Genomic DNA, 19,172 nt, shown 5'->3' with positions numbered 1-19,172 from the left:
GGACTTCCCCGCCACTCTATGGTAATAGAGACTACTGATATCTATTTCCAAAACACTCTGTTTATATGGCCCTTTGTCCCCACAGCCTAACATCCATAACTGCTTCCCCTCCCCTGCTAGTTTCAGGTTTGACCACTCCACATCTTTTTACTGTCCAGGAAATGCTTGGCCTACTAGGCTCCTGGTTTCTCTGCTGCTGAACTTTTCTACACCAATGATCAGGAGAAATGATAGGAAAGTCTGGGCAGCATTCCATCTTCAGTTTAGATGCTCAGGATCTCTTGAAAAGGTTTGCATCTGCTCATAAATCCATCCCTTGCTCTACGGCACTGTCTACTCTCTCATCCTCCATAGCTAAGTGAGCCCTAATATTAAACCCGATATGTTTCACCCCCACTTGTACAGAGCAACTAGCAACCCACATGAACCCTGCACTAAATGACCCTGCTGTTAACTTTCCACTGTCAAAAAGAGCTGTTAACTTTCCACTGTCAAAAAGAGATACCGTACCTTGCCCGCCTAGGCATTTGAAAACACCATTGATTCCACTAATCTGAACTATGCCTCCTAATTAACTGATTCGTAATTAACCAATTCAGGCTCACCCAAGTCATGCCCCCCCTTTCTTACATCTGTGCCCAGCTCAGGGGCTTACTTCACAGCTGACAAGAACATTATTGAAGTGTTTCTAGGACAACTATCTGCACTCAATAAGCATCATTCTTTATTGGGAAGTTGTATACAATATTGGTGGTGAGGCTGAAAACTGTGGAGCCTTACCACTTTATCAACACTCCCCCCATCCTACCTGTCTACTAATCCTTATTATTCTTCCACTAGTAACAGCTGGGAGTTCTTCTTAAAGAAGCATTATATGCAGCTTTACCATTAGTTTAGTTTACATCAATTCACAGCAGGGTTGTTTAAAGCCAAACCATTTCAGCCCTGGGCATAAAAGTGTTCTTTTTATAATGAAGTTGACGTTCCCATTTGAAAGATGCCTGGAGTCCAGTTTTTATGTCTCAAAGGAGAATTTCATACTTGTATGAATTGTCATTATATTAGATGAAAATCTCCTTCTGCTCGCTCAAGCGTCATCTACTTACAGAACTGTTAGCACAATAAAGAAATAAAATATGTTTCATATCGTTTTACAGCCACGTAGCAGATCAATATAGAAAACAGATACATTTTGAAGTACCGTTGAACCTGAACATGAGCTGAGGCTATAGTACACTAATGCCACAAAGCAGAGGAGAACCATTTGACTTGCAGATCATTTCTTTTTGTTACATCTGTCAGTCTGTGCCATTTGTTTTTAATCAGAACGAGAAGAAAAACCCTGAAACTATTCTGAATCTGCAACTAATTTCATAGCAAAACATTACAAATGTCTCTTTCTAAGTTACACATTAGCAAGTGTTTTATAAACTGTTCGAGCCAAAAATTTATTGTCTACAGATTCTCAGAGCGCACACAGCGACACAGCGCACAATGTTCACTTATGTAGACCAAACGAGGGTCTCTTGCTCGCTCCTGCACTACCCCATACAAGTGTATTTACATGGCTAAGTCCAATCAGGTTGACTGGCTGATCTCCCAGATATTTCATACCTTACTAACAGTACATAACTCCAGTAAGTCAAAATAGTTAATTCTGAATTATAGGAGTTCAAGGATTTTATGGACATTTGCTAAAAAGAAATAGATTAATAGCAGCTGCAGAAATTCAAATGAAAGGGAAAAAAGTTAATTTTGTCTAAGATTTAAGTACTGCATATACTCGAGTATAAGCCGAGTTTTTGACCCCAAAAAAGTAGCCCAAAAGTGGGGGTCTCGGCTTATACTCGAGTCATATAAGCACAGAGAGGCCCCCCAAGTGCCCCCGCCGCAATAGGAGATCTGGAAGTGCGCGGTAATGGCTGTTCGTGTAGTCCTCAGCGTGTGCAGTGTGCCAGAGCAGGATTTGGGAGAGACCTCTGTTCTGCCCACCCCCGTACCTGAGTTCCAGTGAGTCCCCCGCCATATGCGGTGGTGGTGCGTCCATTTCTCACCTCCTGGTGCCCGATTGTCTACCCGGCATGTGCGGCATATGTAGCAGTGGTGTGTCTGTCACTCACCCGTCTGCGCCACTTGGAATCCCTGTGCCTCTCGTAGTTACGGTCTCATTGCTATGACGTGATTACAGGTGTCACTAGATGGCGCCATAGCAATGAGACAGTGGCTATGAGAGGCAAAGGGATTCCTAGCGGCGCAGACTGGTGAGTGACAGTCAGACACACCATCGATGCATATGCCGAACATGCCGGGGAGACAATCAGGCACCAGGGGGTGAGTGACAGATGCACCACCACCGCATATGCCGGAAACACACACAGGAACTTGGGTATGGGGGTGGGCGGCACCGAAGTCTCTCCCAAAGTCTGCTCTGGCACAATGCACATGCTGAGGACTACACGGACAGCCGTTACCGTGCACTACCAGATCTCATATTGGCACTTGGGGGGCCATATGCAGCACATGCGAGGGGGGCACAGGGGAGGGGACTGTCCCTCTTTGGGAACCAACAATTGTGCATCAAACTGCTCTGCTCTGGTGGAGCACCATGTGCTGCTGTACGGAAAGGGGGAAGGGAATGCATGAAGCTATACTCTGCAGAAGTTTTATTTGAAGATCTTGCAAGAAACATAAGAAACTGTGGCTCAATGAACTGACCAGGAGTGTTGCTGTAGGTGAGTCCAGCAATGTCAGGAGACACCTATATGCACTTTAGAATGGCAGGGGCATGTCAGCTACCATTCCAGTCTGGCATTTTCCACTGTATATGTACTTTCTACCCCCTCCAATCCATCTGTATTCTCCAAACAATGCTTTCTTCTGCACTGTTGGGCCACTGCGTTTCCTACCCTCGGCTTATATTTGAGTCAACCATTTTTCCCAGTATATTTATGTAAAATTTAGGGGGTCGGCCTATACTAAGGTCGGCTTATACTCGAGTATCTATGGTACATGTAATAAAGACGTCTACAAAAAAGGGAGATTGATATTGCCGCTAGTAGAATATTGGTAAAATTACTGATATTCTTCACTTAATTCCGATAGTAAAATGTTGATAATCTTTACCGATATTTTACTATGACCTTATCCTGCTCTCACACAGAGCCCTCCCGCTACTGATGCCTAACCCTTAACCCTCCCTCTACCGATGCCTAACCCTTAATCCTGCCTCTACCTATGCCTAACCCTTAACCCTCCTTCTACCTATGCCTAACTCTTAACCCTAACCACCCCCCTGCCTATAACTTACACCTACCCTGGTGGTGCATAACCCCCTTCCCCTGTGATGTCTAGCCTTTAACCCCCCTCGCTGTAAAGCTGCAATTTAGGAAATTTGGAATCCCAAAGGCTTCCACTGTGTTGTTTTTGTATTGAGACTTCCTATTGCTTTTATATTCTGTACATTTCCCTGTGTTTTTTCGTATTGAAACTTCCACGATATGATTTTTGTATCAAGACTTCCTGTTGCTGTTAAAAATATAGTGCACCCTTCTAATACTGTGGGTCCTGCAAAGCTGCTTATAACATTGTGCTCTGTGCAGTGCCCTTTTTAACTGCTTGGCGTATGCACCCTTTGTACCTGCTTTGGTGCTGAGTGCTTAAATTGGTTGCAGGGAGAACCAGAGTTCAGCTAACATATAGCCAAACTTTTGGCTATCATGTGGTGGGGGTGTCAGTTTAATTACATAGTGAACCCTCAACTAGCCAATTTATAATGCCCCATAAATATACATTGGTAACGCCCCAGCAGTACACAGTGCACCCTTAGTAGATAGTAGGTAATACTCCATCAGTAGATATAAGTAGTGCCTCCTCACCTTATAGTGCCCTCTTATATGGGTAATGACTCCTAAAGTGAGACCTTGTACTCTTTCTAGGTTGTCAGGTGGTGAGAGAGACTCCAGCCCCATGGTGCAGTGGAGGGGACGCACAACTCACTCAGCTTTCTTTCCGCTATTGTGTTTGAAGAAGAGAGAAATAAGAAAAGGGGATACATGGCAGTGACTGCAAGCCAGATAACTAGAAGTTAAGGTGTTTGGGGTCCTGGGGCGCCTCTTAGTCTAATAGCAATCAATGTGTGACGGCTGGCTGGGGTGGGAGGGGTGGAGGGGCGCACTTTGGTGTCTCAGCCTTGGGTGCTGGAGGACCTTGTCCCAGCTCTGCATAGAGCCTACCAATCCCTGCCATGCACTGATGAGAACCAAAAAGCCAGAAACAGGCCGTCTGCATGTCGGGTTGATGTATACACCAAGGGTTCTGCATGTGAGCTTAACTTCAGGGGCATAAAGAGATCATTTGCATATTCAAGAGTGATGCTCCGGAAGTGAGCCGGCAACGGGGACCGGAAGATCTCTTTGTTCCGGCATGGGCACAGGACGTTTGCGGGGGACCGTTAGAAGCCCCAGGTAAGTTTAACTCTTTCTCCCCCTACCCCCTTTACAGTACTCCTTTAAAGGGAAGGTTCGGGGAGGGCTGTAAAAAAATAAAAATAAAAATCCACTTACCTGGGGCTTCCTCCAGCCCGTGGCAGGCAGGAGGTGCCCTCGCCGCCGCTCCGCAGGCTCCCGGTGGCCTCCGGTGGCCGACCCGACCTGGCCAGGCCGGCTGCCAGGTCGGGCTCTTCTGCGCTCCAAATGCCGGCACTTCTGCGTCCCACGTGGACGCGCTGACGTCATCGGACGTCCGCCGGGTTGTACTGCGCAGGCGCAGTAGTTCTGCGCCTGCGCAGTACAGCCCGGCGGACATCCGATGACGTCAGCGCGTCCGCGTGGGACGCAGAAGTGCCGGCATTTGGAGCGCAGACGAGCCCGACCTGGCAGCCGGCCTGGCCAGGTCGGGTCGGCCACCGGAGGCCACCGGGAGCCTGCGGAGCGGCGGCGAGGGCACCTCCTGCCTGCCACGGGCTGGAGGAAGCCCCAGGTAAGTGGATTTTTATTTTTATTTTTTTACAGCCCTCCCCGAACCTTCCCTTTAAGAAGAATTACCAAAAAATACCTTATATTTTAAGAAGGCAAATTACACTGAGCCATACAGTCCTTCAACATTGTAGTACTAACATAACCACAACAAATTTTGAAAATTACTCTCCCTGCATTTGACACTCTTTTTCAGACACTAACCAATTAATTTCTGCTGCTAAAGCCTCATACACATTAGTTTAAATTTGGCTGGTCAGGGTCATCTCTGCTAAGAATCTAGTGTGTGTGCAGGCAATCCCCAACCCCACCAATGGTTCACCGAAAGATCACATTAAAAAAACTGTTAGTGTATACTTACATAAGTGCTGTTTATACAGGAAGATGTAAAATTCTAGTGATAGATCTGCTTTAATTATGTAATTAATTGCATTATATCAAATGTATGTCTTCTTTAATCAGAATTTATTCTGATTACTCATTCTTGACTTTCCTATACTATACGCTGGCAGTTCTGAGTGAGAGTTATGGGTGTGCTTGGAGAGACTTCAATATACTTTAACCATTTCAGCCCGCGGGGATTTTTCACCTTATGCATCAGGGCAATTTTCACCTCCCAATGATTCGCTAATAACTTTATCACTACTTATCACAATTTATTGATCTATATCTTGCTTTTTCTGCCACTAATTATGCTTTCTTTGGGTGGTACATTTTGCTAAGAATTATTTTTTTTATAAATGCATTTTAACAGGAATAATAAGAAAAAAATGGAAAAAATTCATTATTTCTCAGTTTTCGGCCATTATAGCTTTAAAATAATCCACGCTACCATATTTAAAACCTATGTATTTTATTTGCCCGTGTGTCTCGGTTATGACACCATTTGAATTTTGTCCCTATCACAATGTATGGCGCCAATATTTTATTTTGAAATAATGGTGCATTTTTTCCGTTTTGCGTCCATCACGATTTACAAGCTTATAATTAAAAAAATGTTCATAGAATACCCCCTTCAAATGCATATTTAAAAAGTTCACACCCTTAGGTAACTATTTGTCTTTTTTTTATTGTAATTTTGTTTTCCATTAAAAATTTTATTTGGGTAATATTTTGGTGTGGCAAATAAACAGTTAATTTTTATTGTTATTATATGTGTAAATTGTAATGTAAAAAATATGTAAATGTAGTTTTACTATTTGACCACAAGATGCCCACCTTAAGTTTTTTTTTTCCCTCCTTGTGCTTCTCGCTAAGCGGAAGCACAAGGGGGATGCGGAAATGTTTACGTGCCGAAAGACTGAAGCCTCTTGTAAGAGCGCTTCGGTTTTTCTGCTGGGGACACGGGTCAGTGATCGGGAACCATGTTCCCGTTCACTGATCCCAGGGCTACCGGGGGACACCACGGGGGCACGGGGGCGCGCCCGTAACCGTGGCACCACAGCAGAGCAGCCGCCCAGACGTGAGCTTCACGTCCGGGCAGCAGAAATGGTTAAAGGGGCACTACAGCAAAAAACTGTAAAATTTAAAATATGTGCAAACATATACAAATAAGAAGTACATTTTTTTCCAGAGTAAAATGTATTTTACTCTGGAAAAAATGTACTTCTTATTTGTATATGTTTGCACATATTTTAAATTTTACAGTTTTTCGCTGTAGTGCCCCTTTAAGTATGGTAGGGAATACAATAAGACAGATCTGAATAGAAACGGATCCCAGCATGTCCAGATGGCTATTTTGGTGTCTGTTGTAGTTACCGTTTCTTGTATTTTTCTTTTACTAGCTGAGGTTCTTGTTATAACACGATAATTAATGATACTTTCTAATTGTGCATTTTTCCTCCTCAGACTTTCAACATCTGACATCACCCACTTGACGCTACATGCTTGAGCTTTTACTCATCATTATTAAAAGCTACCTAGCAGAGAGGCATCAGAGCGGCTGTGTGTTACTTCCCAGCATGATTTATGGCTGTTTAAACAAAACCTTACATGAAGCAACATCTTTACTTTAAAAATGAAAAATGGTGGAAAGTTCTTAACCAAATGCCATTTTTAGCCCTTTATCTTATCAGTAGACTCTTTACAACATCTGTGGGGTTTTACAGGGATTGTAATGACTCAAACAGACATTAAAGTATCCCAAACTACCTCTGTGAATATGTAGAAGGAGGCGTATTCTATTCATACCCTGGCAGATTTCTTGTTCATTAAGCAGGAAAGCATGCGGGCTTCTGAAATGCAGGTGGTGGAAATGCCTGGCATACACATGTGTCAGTAGTCTATCAAGACCACATTACGCTTTGCAATATTTTATAGAATTTTTCTGACAATTTTATTTTGTGTGAGGGCTATAACAGTTAATTTGTGCGTGGGCTGGCTATAACAGTGGGCTGGCTATAACGGGCAGCACGGGGGCATAGTGGTTAGCGCTCTTGCCTTGCAGCGCCGGGTCCCCGGTTCAAATCCCAGCCAGGGCACCATCTGCAAGGAGTTTGTATGTTCTCCCCGTGTCTGTGTGGGTTTCCTCCGGGTACTCCGGTTTCCTCCCACATCCCAAAAACATACAGATAAGTTAATTGGCTCACCCCTAAATTGGCCCTAGACTAAGGTACTTACACTGCATAATATAGACATATGATAATAGTAGGGATTAGATTGTGAGCTCCTTTGAGGGACAGTTAGTGACAAGACAATATATATATACTGTACAGCGCTGCGTAAGATGCCAGCGCTATATAAATACTTAATAATAATAATAACAGTAATTCATTAACATGCATTAACAAGCAAAGACCACCATGTAGACAATGCACATGTATGCAATTAATATAGATGAGATTGCAGTGGTTGAGTCAATACATAGCCTAAAGGTGGGCATACATCTAGCGATGATATGTAGATTCGACCAAGAGACAAATCTCTCTCTAACTGAATCTGATTAGAGAAAGATCTATCGGCTGTCCATACGCTGTAGGCCAATTCCTGATCAATTTCATGCTAAAATCAATCCACCACCTCGCTGGCCTAACGCTGTCCCCCTATTGTTCACTGTGCAACCCACCCCCCCCCCCCCCACACACACACACACACATCTGGTGCCCAGTGCATTGTTTATTACCTGTCCGTGTCCCCGCTGGCTCTTGGCTTGGCTCCATCCTTTGTCCATACACGTGACCCCCGTGGTTGCTGGCATACACATCACATTGTGTGTGACATCACACGCGCCCAAGTTACTCTAGCAACCAAGTAGGTCGCATGTAAAAATGGAGCCAGGAACCAGCAGTGGACATGGACAGGTAATGTATAGTGCACTGGGCACAGGGGGGGGGACATTTTACATTAGGGGGGACAGTGTCAGGGATTAAGTTGCATTCGTCGCTCGTCCCAATATCACTTGCCTTTCCACCACGCACCCGATTGACCACGACGGCCCAAAATCTTGCAACATGCCCGATCAACTTGCTCGGCCCAAAATTGGTCACATTGTCAAGCAGCAATTTAATACGATTCAATAGTACTTATCGGATTAGATGGTTGATCGGCGGCCAAGTCGATAGATGTATGGACACCTTATGAAGATAGCCACCAGATAGACCATCAGGTAGATCCCTCTCTGATTGAATCTCATCAGAAAGTGATCTACTACCTGCCCTCACACATTTGTTGGAAACTGTCCATACTAGCACTGCCACCTCCACCAACCAGGCCCCCAGATCTCCTCCATGCAATGTGTACCCCCCAGTAATGTAATGTGTGCTCCTGGGCTCACCTATCTGCCAGTGCACCTCTTCTAGTGTTCCAAATCTTCTCTCAATTGCCGTCAGGGGCTCCAGTACCCCATGACCTGGTGGCACATGCTTGTCTATGCCATCAGGTCATGTAGTACAGGTGCCTGGCAGTGATGTAGAGGAGACTCAGGACACTGGAGGAGACATGCCAGCAGATATATGATGTGCATGAGACTCCCACCTGACCGATATCATATACTGCAGCTACTGATATAATGGTTATTTAACAGTGAATGCAGGATTATTATTATTTTATTTATATAGTACAAAAACTTCTGTTGTACTTTACTGAGTACAATACAGACAAGAGTATGGATGGACCATAAATGCATTCATGGTTTATGCACCGTACCGAGATACAAACATACAAATTTCATGCATAGTATGAAAACATTCAGGAATACAAGTGTGTATTCATTAGATTACACAAGTATTGCAGAAATGAGAAACACTTGGGGGAGTATCCTTCCCTTGCAACTTTACAACCTATAGCGGAGTGTGATGGAGATCCTGGGTAAGGAGATGAAGAAAATATGGCAGTGGGTCTAAGGGGGGCTATGACAAAATTTAAGCTTGTCTGAAGAGGTGCGGTTTAAAGTTACCCCATAGGCTATATGGGGGAACACATCCACCTCTTCGGGATTATTGTGGACTGCACAGAAGTGTCTCATGGATCTTTTGCAGACTGACAAGTGCAAACAGCAGTGCGATCAGCTCCCATTTATGAAATAAGAGGTGTTAACTGTCAGTTTAGTGGAGAACTGATAAAAAAGTCCATTCTCCGCAGGGAACTTAGCCTTAAAAGCCCCGAGATGCTTAGGCAGTTATAAAGAAGAGTTGATTGACTTTTTTCCAGCCAACAGTCTAGATAATTGACACTCATTATGCAGATGTTAATTAAGTGTCTTGCTAAAGTTGTGTATTGTCCTTAAAATGTCTTAGTAAGCATGATAAATGCAATCGTTTACAGAGATGTTATTGGCATTTTCATTTTATAATACACGTTTACTGTGTTTGTTTAATTTACTTGTGCCCATCCACAAAAATCAGAATATCAATGGAATTATTAGACAATGCTTGCCCTTAAAGGGAATTTGAAGTGAAAATAAACTTATGAGATAATGAATTGTATGTGAAGTACAGCCAATAAATAGAACATTATTAGCAATGAAAACAGTTTCATATTGTTTACAGTACAGTAAGTGTTAACGGACTTTAGCTCCCTGACCCAACTTGGGTTGAAGACAGTGCTGTGTTCTGAAGCACTTATACATCAAAGAAACCGTGAGAAACAGCTTCAGATAAGGTTTTCCTGCAGGGAAGTTCAAAGGGTCAGTAGCTCTGCTTTGTCTCAGAGTTTAAAATACAGAGAGTAGTTTTGATTTGTACATGCTTGCATAGTGCCCGTGTTAGGGAGCCCTGGTTTGCAGCTGCTGCAACAGTTATATATCCTTCAGGTTTGGTTTTCAAAGAAGCGAAACAGCTGTAATTCAGTGCTACGTCATATTAAGTCTATATGTTTGGGTTACTAAACAGTTATACTTGACTTGTGCAATTTGCCTGATAAGACAGTATTAATACAGACAATATAGAAGGGAAAACCACATTCCGCTAATAGGATAATAATAAACATTAGCATAATGATAATGCAACAATTTAATTTGTGAATTGCTTTCAGCAGCTATCCAGTTATGATATACACATTTCATTTTCCCTCTATGCAGTTCTATCTATAACTGTATCTGTCTTTCAACCACATGTTCTGGAAAGCGACAGTTTAAAAATGACATGCCATCTGCATGGAGGAATAACAGTTACAAACCCCGGCATATAACATAGAGAATGTACTGTATGCAAAAGTAAAATGATGTATTTAAATAGTAATGTTTAATATTTCACTATTTTTTTTCCTTTTATATGAAAATGTGCACAGTAACATTAATATTATTGATCTGATACAATTGGTACAATAAGGCTTCACTAACCTGATTTACTCAGCCAAAAGATTGGACATAATGAACCGCAGTCACATTTACTGTAATGAACCTAGAAGAGTGCATACAATTGCACATTTCCTAATCATCATTAGTGTTTTGGCTTCTGGCTATTTGCCAGAAAATATATTTATTAAAAAAAAATAAGTGTGGTGATTTGCATACATTCCTATGCAAATGCACGGTGAGTAAAAAATGTTTTTTTTAAAAGACATAAATCTGAAGTGCAGCAAATGACTTCCTTTAATTTATTTTTCACCTCTGCCTCTATTTACAATCGTTCAGCTATTTCACTTCTTCTTCATCTTTCTTACACTGTAACTGCTTCTGCCCAAGCTCTGCAGCCATGCTCCTTGCCACCACCTGGGGTCCATTTAGTACGGAGCCATTTTCACCCTTTACGGGCTTGTTCACACTGAGGGTGTTTTTTGCTTTTTTTTTAAATTAGGGCGATTTTCAAAATCGCCCTAAGAATGCTTGTGCAATGATTCTCTATGACAGAGTTCACATCTGAGCAGTTCATTTCTTATCCACTCAGAGAAGCGATGCATGGACCATTCCGATTCCGCCTCAATGGGAGGTAAAGGAAAAACGCAAAATGCTCACAAAATCAATTTGCGCAGTAATTGCGTTCACATTTTTTAAGAATAAATACATTGTATTTATTCTTTTCCGGGTCAAAGAATTTACTTCCTGACTTACGTCAGGGATTGAATTACAAAACAGCTCGGGAAAACCGCTTATCACAAAAACGAATCACTAAGTAATCCGATTTGCCATTAATACTTCCACAGTTGAACTGAAAACATTCAGCTATTGTCAACAAAAGTAGAATTTCATAATCATAACATTAATGCACATCAGTGGGTCTAAAATACATCATTCCTTTTTGTCCTTCCTAAATTAGGGGAAAACTTAATTTTGTCCCATTCATTGATGCTGAAAAAATAGCCCTAGAAAAATTTGCAAATGAATAGTTCCTAGGCCACTGCCAAGCTTGGCATAAGGTAAACTTGCTGTTCATTGTCTGCCAACTGTTCATGTAATAAAAGCACTAAACATACATTCTCATAAATATTGAGTATCTCGGAAGATTTAGCCTTGTTAGGTATTCATATCTTCGCTTTTACACATTTTTAACTACATGAGTAATTCAGTGAATGACACTATTGTATTTAGTTCAATCAAAGCATTAGTCATTTGTGAAACACGATTGCATGTGTGGACAGCTATCTGAAATGTTGAAACTATATTAATTGATCACTATTTTTTTGTAGACTTTATATTATAAAAAGAGTTGCATGGCTTTGTTGTTGCTTTTATGCTGAGGATACACGGTTAGATAATTGCGACGGATCGAGCCGCCCACTCGTCCCCGCTGGCACATCCCTGCTTGTCCCCGCTGGTGCCTGTATCGATCCCCGCTCATTCCTGTGGGCGCTCCCCGCTATTGTCCGTCCGCGGGGATTGAGCGGGGAGTCGATCCGGCGGGTCATCAGACCTGTTGTAAATTATCAATCGAGCCATCAGCGGCTCGATTGATAAGAAAGTATCTAACCGTGTATCCCCAGCATAAAAAATGTAAAAACTGCATAGACAGTAGTATGATTTTATGATTTAGATGGAACAGCCAAATTGGGAATAAGTATTTCACGTCTCAGCTGTGAAGTAAATTATTGAATTTAGTGTGTTAGTTAAGAAGTTCCACTCTAAATATCAGTTAGGCTGCACAAAAAAGTGTATTTATGCACCAGCTTACAAAAGTACATTCATTAATAATGATTAATGTTTATCACAGTCATGTTTCTTATTAGGTTTATTTGAATACTGGGTGTTTAGATCTTTTTGCTGCACAAATTGTAGATTTAGCTGAGTAAATGTTATTAATTATTCAACTTCACCCTAAAGTAAATGTAATATTTATATTTTAAGGAATGCTGTTTGTGGATATTTAAAACATATCCTGTGAGGTGAAGCTAAATTTTAATTGAAGGAGATAAAGAAGCTTGTAGATTTGGTTTTGTATTGTTTGTTTCTTGTTTTTGTGAGCTAAAGTGAGCTAACTTGAGTTTCTTTTATGCAGGTTGCCCCCACAATTAAAGAAAGAATGATGAAGAAAGGAAGCATGATGTTGGGCTATCAGCCACACCGAGATAAAGTCAACTTCTTCCGTCACATTGTCATAAGCCCTCAAGTGAGCCGTGAAGATATGGACTTTGTGTTGGATGAGATTGAACTACTTGGCAAAGACTTGTAGCTGCGGCAATGCAGCACTTTGTGCTGCGCTTATACGGGTTGATAAAAGGGACTGCAGCATTTCACAATGAACAACCATTTTACTGTAGATATACAGGCTAGACTGCTAACAGAGCATGTGTATTGTTTCTTAATGTAATCAAATACAAACTGTACTACAGCAAATGCTCACTTAAAGTGTACCCGAGGTGACATGTGACTGGATGAGATAAACATGTGTATGTACAGTGCAAAACATATTAATAACCAGGCTGTTTTACTTGTTTTATTTTGGTGCTTGAAAGAGTTATTTAGGCATTGAATTGACAGCTTCTGTCTTGTCGGTACCTTGTCGGGAATATAGTAAACCTCACTGATAACCAAATTACAGCCATAAAAGTTTTCCTGGCAGAATACAACTTCTGAGGAGCAGGGGAGATTAAAAAAAGGTCAGTAGTTCATGTATTTTAACTCTGGGACACTTAATAGGCTGCCATTGAGCAGACAATAAAACAATAAATCTACTTTGTAAATGTTTAAAGATACAAGAAATCCATGAGATTCCTGAAAAAAGGTCATTTTTAGAAGTAGGAGGATAAATACAATTGTTTATCTCATCAGTTTATTTTCAACATTGGGTTCACTTCAAAAGGTAATGCAGTTATCTGCCTGCTTGTAGCAATAACCATGATCTTTCCATAAGGTTCAGTGAACGTAAAACATATAATATACTGTATATGCTAAATAAAGCTCCCATTGCTTTCGGGAAATAATACCATTATAATACATTATTTGATTTGGTTCCCCTTAAAAAATCTGAGAGCCATCCCAGCTGCCTGTTATTTTCTGGTTTACATGTGATTCCCTTTTTCTAGGAAAATTGTATAAAGACACCAGCACTAATATGCCTGCTGGCTGTTGCTCTGACAACTAGTCAATGCCTTTCCATGCAAATATGTGATTTGGTTTCTGTGCTTGATCTGATGATTTAGATCTCTGTAATCTACACCCTCCCATTCTGTGGCTCCTGGTTGTTGATTAGACCTAATGTGTAGAAAACAGATAAGTGAGTAATGTTGTGTAACATACAGCAAAGGGCAGCAGTAGCAGTGGTGGTGTGAAGATGCACAAAGGGGAAGGGGAAGCTGTGCAGTGCCATTTACATGTATAAACACGTGCAGTGCCATTTACATGTATAAACTACTAGTAAAAAGAAGCATATCTATATACTGTAACAACCAGCCAGAATTGATGTCAGGGGAGGGAATCTGTAATGCATAATTATATTAATGGGCAATTTAAGGGCATTTTAGTCACATTAGAAGTTCACTTCCTTTCACAAAACACTTTCAATTGCAAATTATTTTTCTAAAATCCTCATTTTGTTTTGTATTGTATGTTACTGCAAAACAATGAATACTCAAATTGATACATCATTTTAAGGAACCCACTTATCTGCCAGTTAGAAGAAATGTTCTTTCTTATATGTCTTCTTTAAGAACACTGAGGTAATCACTTTAGACTGGTTTTCACCAAGGACACTTTACCCATTTCAGGATTCTGCGTACGCATAAGTAGACCCCTGAATCCTGAAGCGGTTTCCATGTAAAACGGCCGCTCATATGAGCGGCCGTTCCATGTTAGTTCACGGAGGATGTCTCCGTGAACACCCTGCGAGCCTCCGATTGCGGCTCGCAGGGTAAATGTAAACACGTTTACATACATACGGTGCTGCTGCGCAGCAGCACCGTAAAGGAGATCGGCGGTCCCCGGCCTCTGATTGGCCGGGGATCGCTGGCATCTGATAGGCTGAAGCCTATCTGAGGTGGCACAGGACGGATTTCCGTCCTGCGCAGCCCATAATGAAGAGGGGAGGGAGGGAAGGAGGCAGAGGGAAGAATAGCGCTGCGGAGGGGGGCTTTGAAAAGCCCCCCCCCCTGCTAGGCACAGCAGCGCGGCGGCGATCAGACCCCCCCAGCAGCACATCCCCCTAGTGGGGAAAAAAGGGGGGAAGTCTGATCGCCCTGCCTGATATCTGATCTGTGCTGCGGGCTGAAGAGCCCCCGCAGCACAGATCAGCCAGAGCACCCGAAATCTGGAAGTGGTTACAAAAAATAGATAGGATTTTTGTGTATCACTTAGATCCATCCTCAGTGCTGATATTTTGGTGCCATTAAACTAAACACAGGGTATTCTGGGTAAATAGCATAACCAGGTGTGAAGCATAGTAGCTGCTATGGGGCCAGCAGTTCACCACCCTTTTTACATTTTTCTTTTACCTTCAGCTTGTGTCCAACATACACTTTTACCTACGTATAGTGGTATAGTGGTCATGGGGGTGTGACTATACGCATCTGTGTCTATGCTCTGTGCTTTATTTATAGCTGTATGTTACCAAGTCCATTCATGTCCATGAAGGGGAGGGGCAGGAGAAGTTGGGCTTCATTGCTGTAATATTCATAGGCATGGGAGCCCCGTTAAAACCATGCATTGGAGTCCCATCATTTTAGTTACACCTCTAAGTACAAACCCAGCATAGTCCTAAGTTAGCCAAGTTGACCTAGAACCTAGCTTCCATGACTTTCCTATTTAGCAATTTAAAGATTGTCTCAGCTTTGTGCTCAGACAGTGGCAAACACTGCAGAACACTAATCATTCAGTTGTACTTTTAAGTGATTTTTGTTATTTGACTATGGATAATGTTGGGTAGGTTATAACTTACCTTCACGTTTTTATCACTGCACTGTTTGTTCCTCTGTTGGGTCACATTTTCAGCAAGCACTGTCTGCACTGTCTAATGTATTCATCCAGGCATTGCGATTCAGTGTGGGAATGCAAGGTAGGGCGGCATGTATGGGTTCCTAACCCCATTGGAAATCAATGCAAGTGCCGTACATTCTACATATGACGCATGGCCAGCTGCATTGGCAGTGCACAAGTAGGGACAAGGCCATAGACCTGCTGGAAAGGTTTGTTTATGCAGATGTGCTACACCAAGGCAACCCAAGGTTTACAATCTTTGCATTTGAAAGGTAAAATGGGGATTTAAAATGTAATTCCATAGCCTGAAACCCTGGAACTTGGTTTTAATGCAAAATGGAGTTGCGTCTCACATGGTGAATGATTATGTACGGCAAAGTTATGTGACCTTTACCGGATTTAGTTACTTCTAAGATGCATAACACAAAAGCTGAACCACTTTTTCATATTTGTGGAACAAACACTATATTACATGTCCTGCTTTTGCAATGTTGTGCAATGTTTCTGTTGACTACTACTGCCATATTGAGAGATTCCTTCCTTCCTTCCTTCCTTCTCTCTTTCTTTCTTTCTTTCTTTCTTTCTTTCTTTCTTTCTTTCTTTCCTCACCCCCCCCCCTCTCTCTCTCTCTCACTCTCTCTTTGTTTTTGCACATTACTTGGGTCTTAAAGAGGATCTGAGCTGACATAAAACCTACTACATAGCTAAACCTCATCCACTTTTAAACTTTTCTAATAAGCGAGTTCCTGTATCAAATTCAGCCTACCATCATCTTACAAACACACATGCAAAACACAAACGCAACCTAAACTAAAACATTTTCCTGCTTTTTTGTGTGTTGGTGATTCTGGTGATTGTGTGTCTGCAATTCTGGGAGGCTCTCCCAGGAGCACTTGCTATCTTGGAGCCAGAAAAGCTGCTGTGATATATGAGGGGGAGAGGCTAATTACATTAGAGGGTGATAGGAGAGGGAGAAAATAATGTAGAGGGAAAAATTCAAAGCTTGCATGCAGCAAGGTAGAATGACCTTATCCATTACATACTTAATCCATTACAAGTGTGAAAAGTCCCATAGGATTGTATGGGCAGTGAGTTAGCATGCAGAATTATTCTGCAACTCAACGGACACACTCTGAAAGGTCCCTAATGATTAAAGGAAACCTGAACTGAAAATAAACTGAATAGATAACTGTATGGGGGATAGCAATAGTATATAGAACTTCCCAGGTGTCTCATCTTTTTTATTTTCATTGTAAATGGCTCTTACTTGTGCACAGCCACCATATCAGTGTGATTAAGAATTGGGTTCATTCAGCGCCCAACAAAAATAATGTTATAAGAACTGTTTGCACAGCTGAGTTTTCTTTCTGTTTACTGCAGCTGTGGGCTGCATTCGACTACAGTTTGACTCATTTGCATACATGAAGCAATGTGTTTTTTAACAGTTACAATGGAAAAAAAAAGGTGAACACAGGCATGTTGTAAGTAGGCTTGATACTATACATATGTACTCACATTGATCTCAACATGTTACTTGGCATTTGAGGTGCACTTTAACTGCAACCTGTCCCTAGTGCCAGCATAACAGAGGTCAGCTGACAATGTTGAATGACAATAGCTGTAGTTCTGCTTTCCATCACATGACAACAGAAGGAGTAATTCACATGAATTTGTTGCCTTTGTCATGCCAAAACAGGAAGGGTGGCCATATTTTTTTCCTTTGTAACTTCTGCAGGACATTAGTTCAGCATGTTTTTGTATACATTTTGTACTCAGTTCCTCTTTAACACCTATAAGCACACCCTTAAAGTTCACCTCTTCATACAAGCCTATAACCTATCCTAGTTACTGTTCAGACATTGATACTGTATGTTTTGTCTCCCTCTTTCACATACCTCTAAAGTACTCACAGTCACCTTTCACAGTTTAACTATTGCCTTACCTAGTGTTTCACTATTCTCTCCTTCTAGAGTTCAAGCTCAAAAGGGCAGGGCCCTTCTCCTATTGTTTTGTGCCAGCATACATGTTCTGTCTGCTTATAATGAGCATACTCATATAGTAATGCATTTCTACTATTTATGTACATGTGTTATTCATCATATATTTAACATACTATGTACACCCCAACGAGATAATAGTACTAAATAATCCATTATAGTATACACAAATGCTATAGTTGCCAATGGAATGGGAAGCCAGTTACAACTTTCTCAAACATCCCCATAAGCAGGAACAGTGGTCATCTCTCAATGGATGCTTCTGCCTACCTCAATTTATATCTGATGGCTGCATATGCTGTGGCCATTACACAGAACCTTAGAGCCACCTGTCCATGCTGCCAGCATGAGAGAGATTTATCAAAATACCAGAATGCTAGCAAAGAAGTTCCTGCTATTGACCCAATTTATAGGTACCTAGCAGCAATACAATCCTGATTATACAAACTTACCAAATCAATGTGTGAGGATACTATATGTAGTTATCCATATATAATAGAAGTGGTAAGATTGTGCAATCAAGATTGTATTATTAATGGGCAGTTTCACTCCTGATCAAACAGATTAGCTTTAACCTTGAACCAAAAAAGTACTCTAGCATTTGACATGGGGGCAGTCTTATGACAAAGTGAAAATTGTATTTAAAATGATGTCCCCTATAGCCAGAATATGGCTAACCAGGTTATTTGAGAGGCAGCAGCAATATGGTAAAATGGGCAGATATTGGCAAGGATTGCGGCAGGAGGGTAGGTTAGTGTTAAGCATTGCTAGAACGAGGGTTACTGTGAACATAGGGTTAGTTTTAGTGTTAAATAGCCACATATTTTCAGCAGGGGGGTTAGTTAGGGTTAGTACACAAGAGGAGCTGGTTTGCCTGGCACTCAGCGGGGGGTGGGGGGGTGGGGTGGGGCTAGGGTTTCAGGGTCCCCTGCACCTTTAAATAACGACTCCGTCCTGGTCCACTTTGCTGTTTGGTGTGTCGTTTGAAATGTGAAATGTTTCTTGTCTGCTGGCGAAATACTATGGCGAAATAAATGTGATTTTAGGAAGCTGTGCACGGACTGTCTTGTATGCTCTGTGGAATTAGTTAGGGTTAGGCATGGGTAGAAGGAGGGCTCGGGTGAGATAAGGGTTAGGTTAGTAAAATATTAGTAAAATTTACCAATATTTCATTATCAGAATTACCACTGCCCAAATTACTTTGCCACCCTTTTTACATGTAAATTTTTGTTCCCCAGGTACTTCCACAATTTCTTTGCGTTACTGTGGTTACCAATGACCTTGTATTGTACAACCTACAGGAATATGTTTGATTAAAAAAGGTCCAATTCTAAAAATTAAACTTTCATAGATAATTAGGGTGCATATGAGGATTACAAATCATTTTGTCACCATTAAAAAATGTACTTCTTCTTTGCAATG

General features: G+C 41.6%; 1 protein-coding gene across 12 annotated transcripts in view; it reads left to right on the top strand.

Moving 5' to 3' along the window:
• The window catches only part of GADL1 (glutamate decarboxylase like 1), a 437,687-nt gene extending 419,074 nt beyond the window's left edge, over positions 1–18,613 (top strand). For 11 of the 12 annotated variants that reach the window (XM_068236211.1, XM_068236209.1, XM_068236210.1 and 8 more), the window contains one exon: positions 12,842–18,613. In XM_068236211.1, the coding sequence (XP_068092312.1) occupies positions 12,842–13,015 (174 nt within the window). In that variant the 3' untranslated portion in view covers positions 13,016–18,613. The remainder of the gene's footprint in view (positions 1–12,841) is intronic. The other variant, XR_011020806.1, reaches the window with a different exon arrangement.
• Positions 18,614–19,172: the final 559 nt, after the last annotated feature.

Source organism: Hyperolius riggenbachi, chromosome 5, assembly GCF_040937935.1.
Source record: "Hyperolius riggenbachi isolate aHypRig1 chromosome 5, aHypRig1.pri, whole genome shotgun sequence".
NCBI classification, from domain to species: Eukaryota; Metazoa; Chordata; class Amphibia; order Anura; family Hyperoliidae; genus Hyperolius; species Hyperolius riggenbachi.
This window is presented reverse-complemented; position numbering and strand designations above follow the sequence as displayed.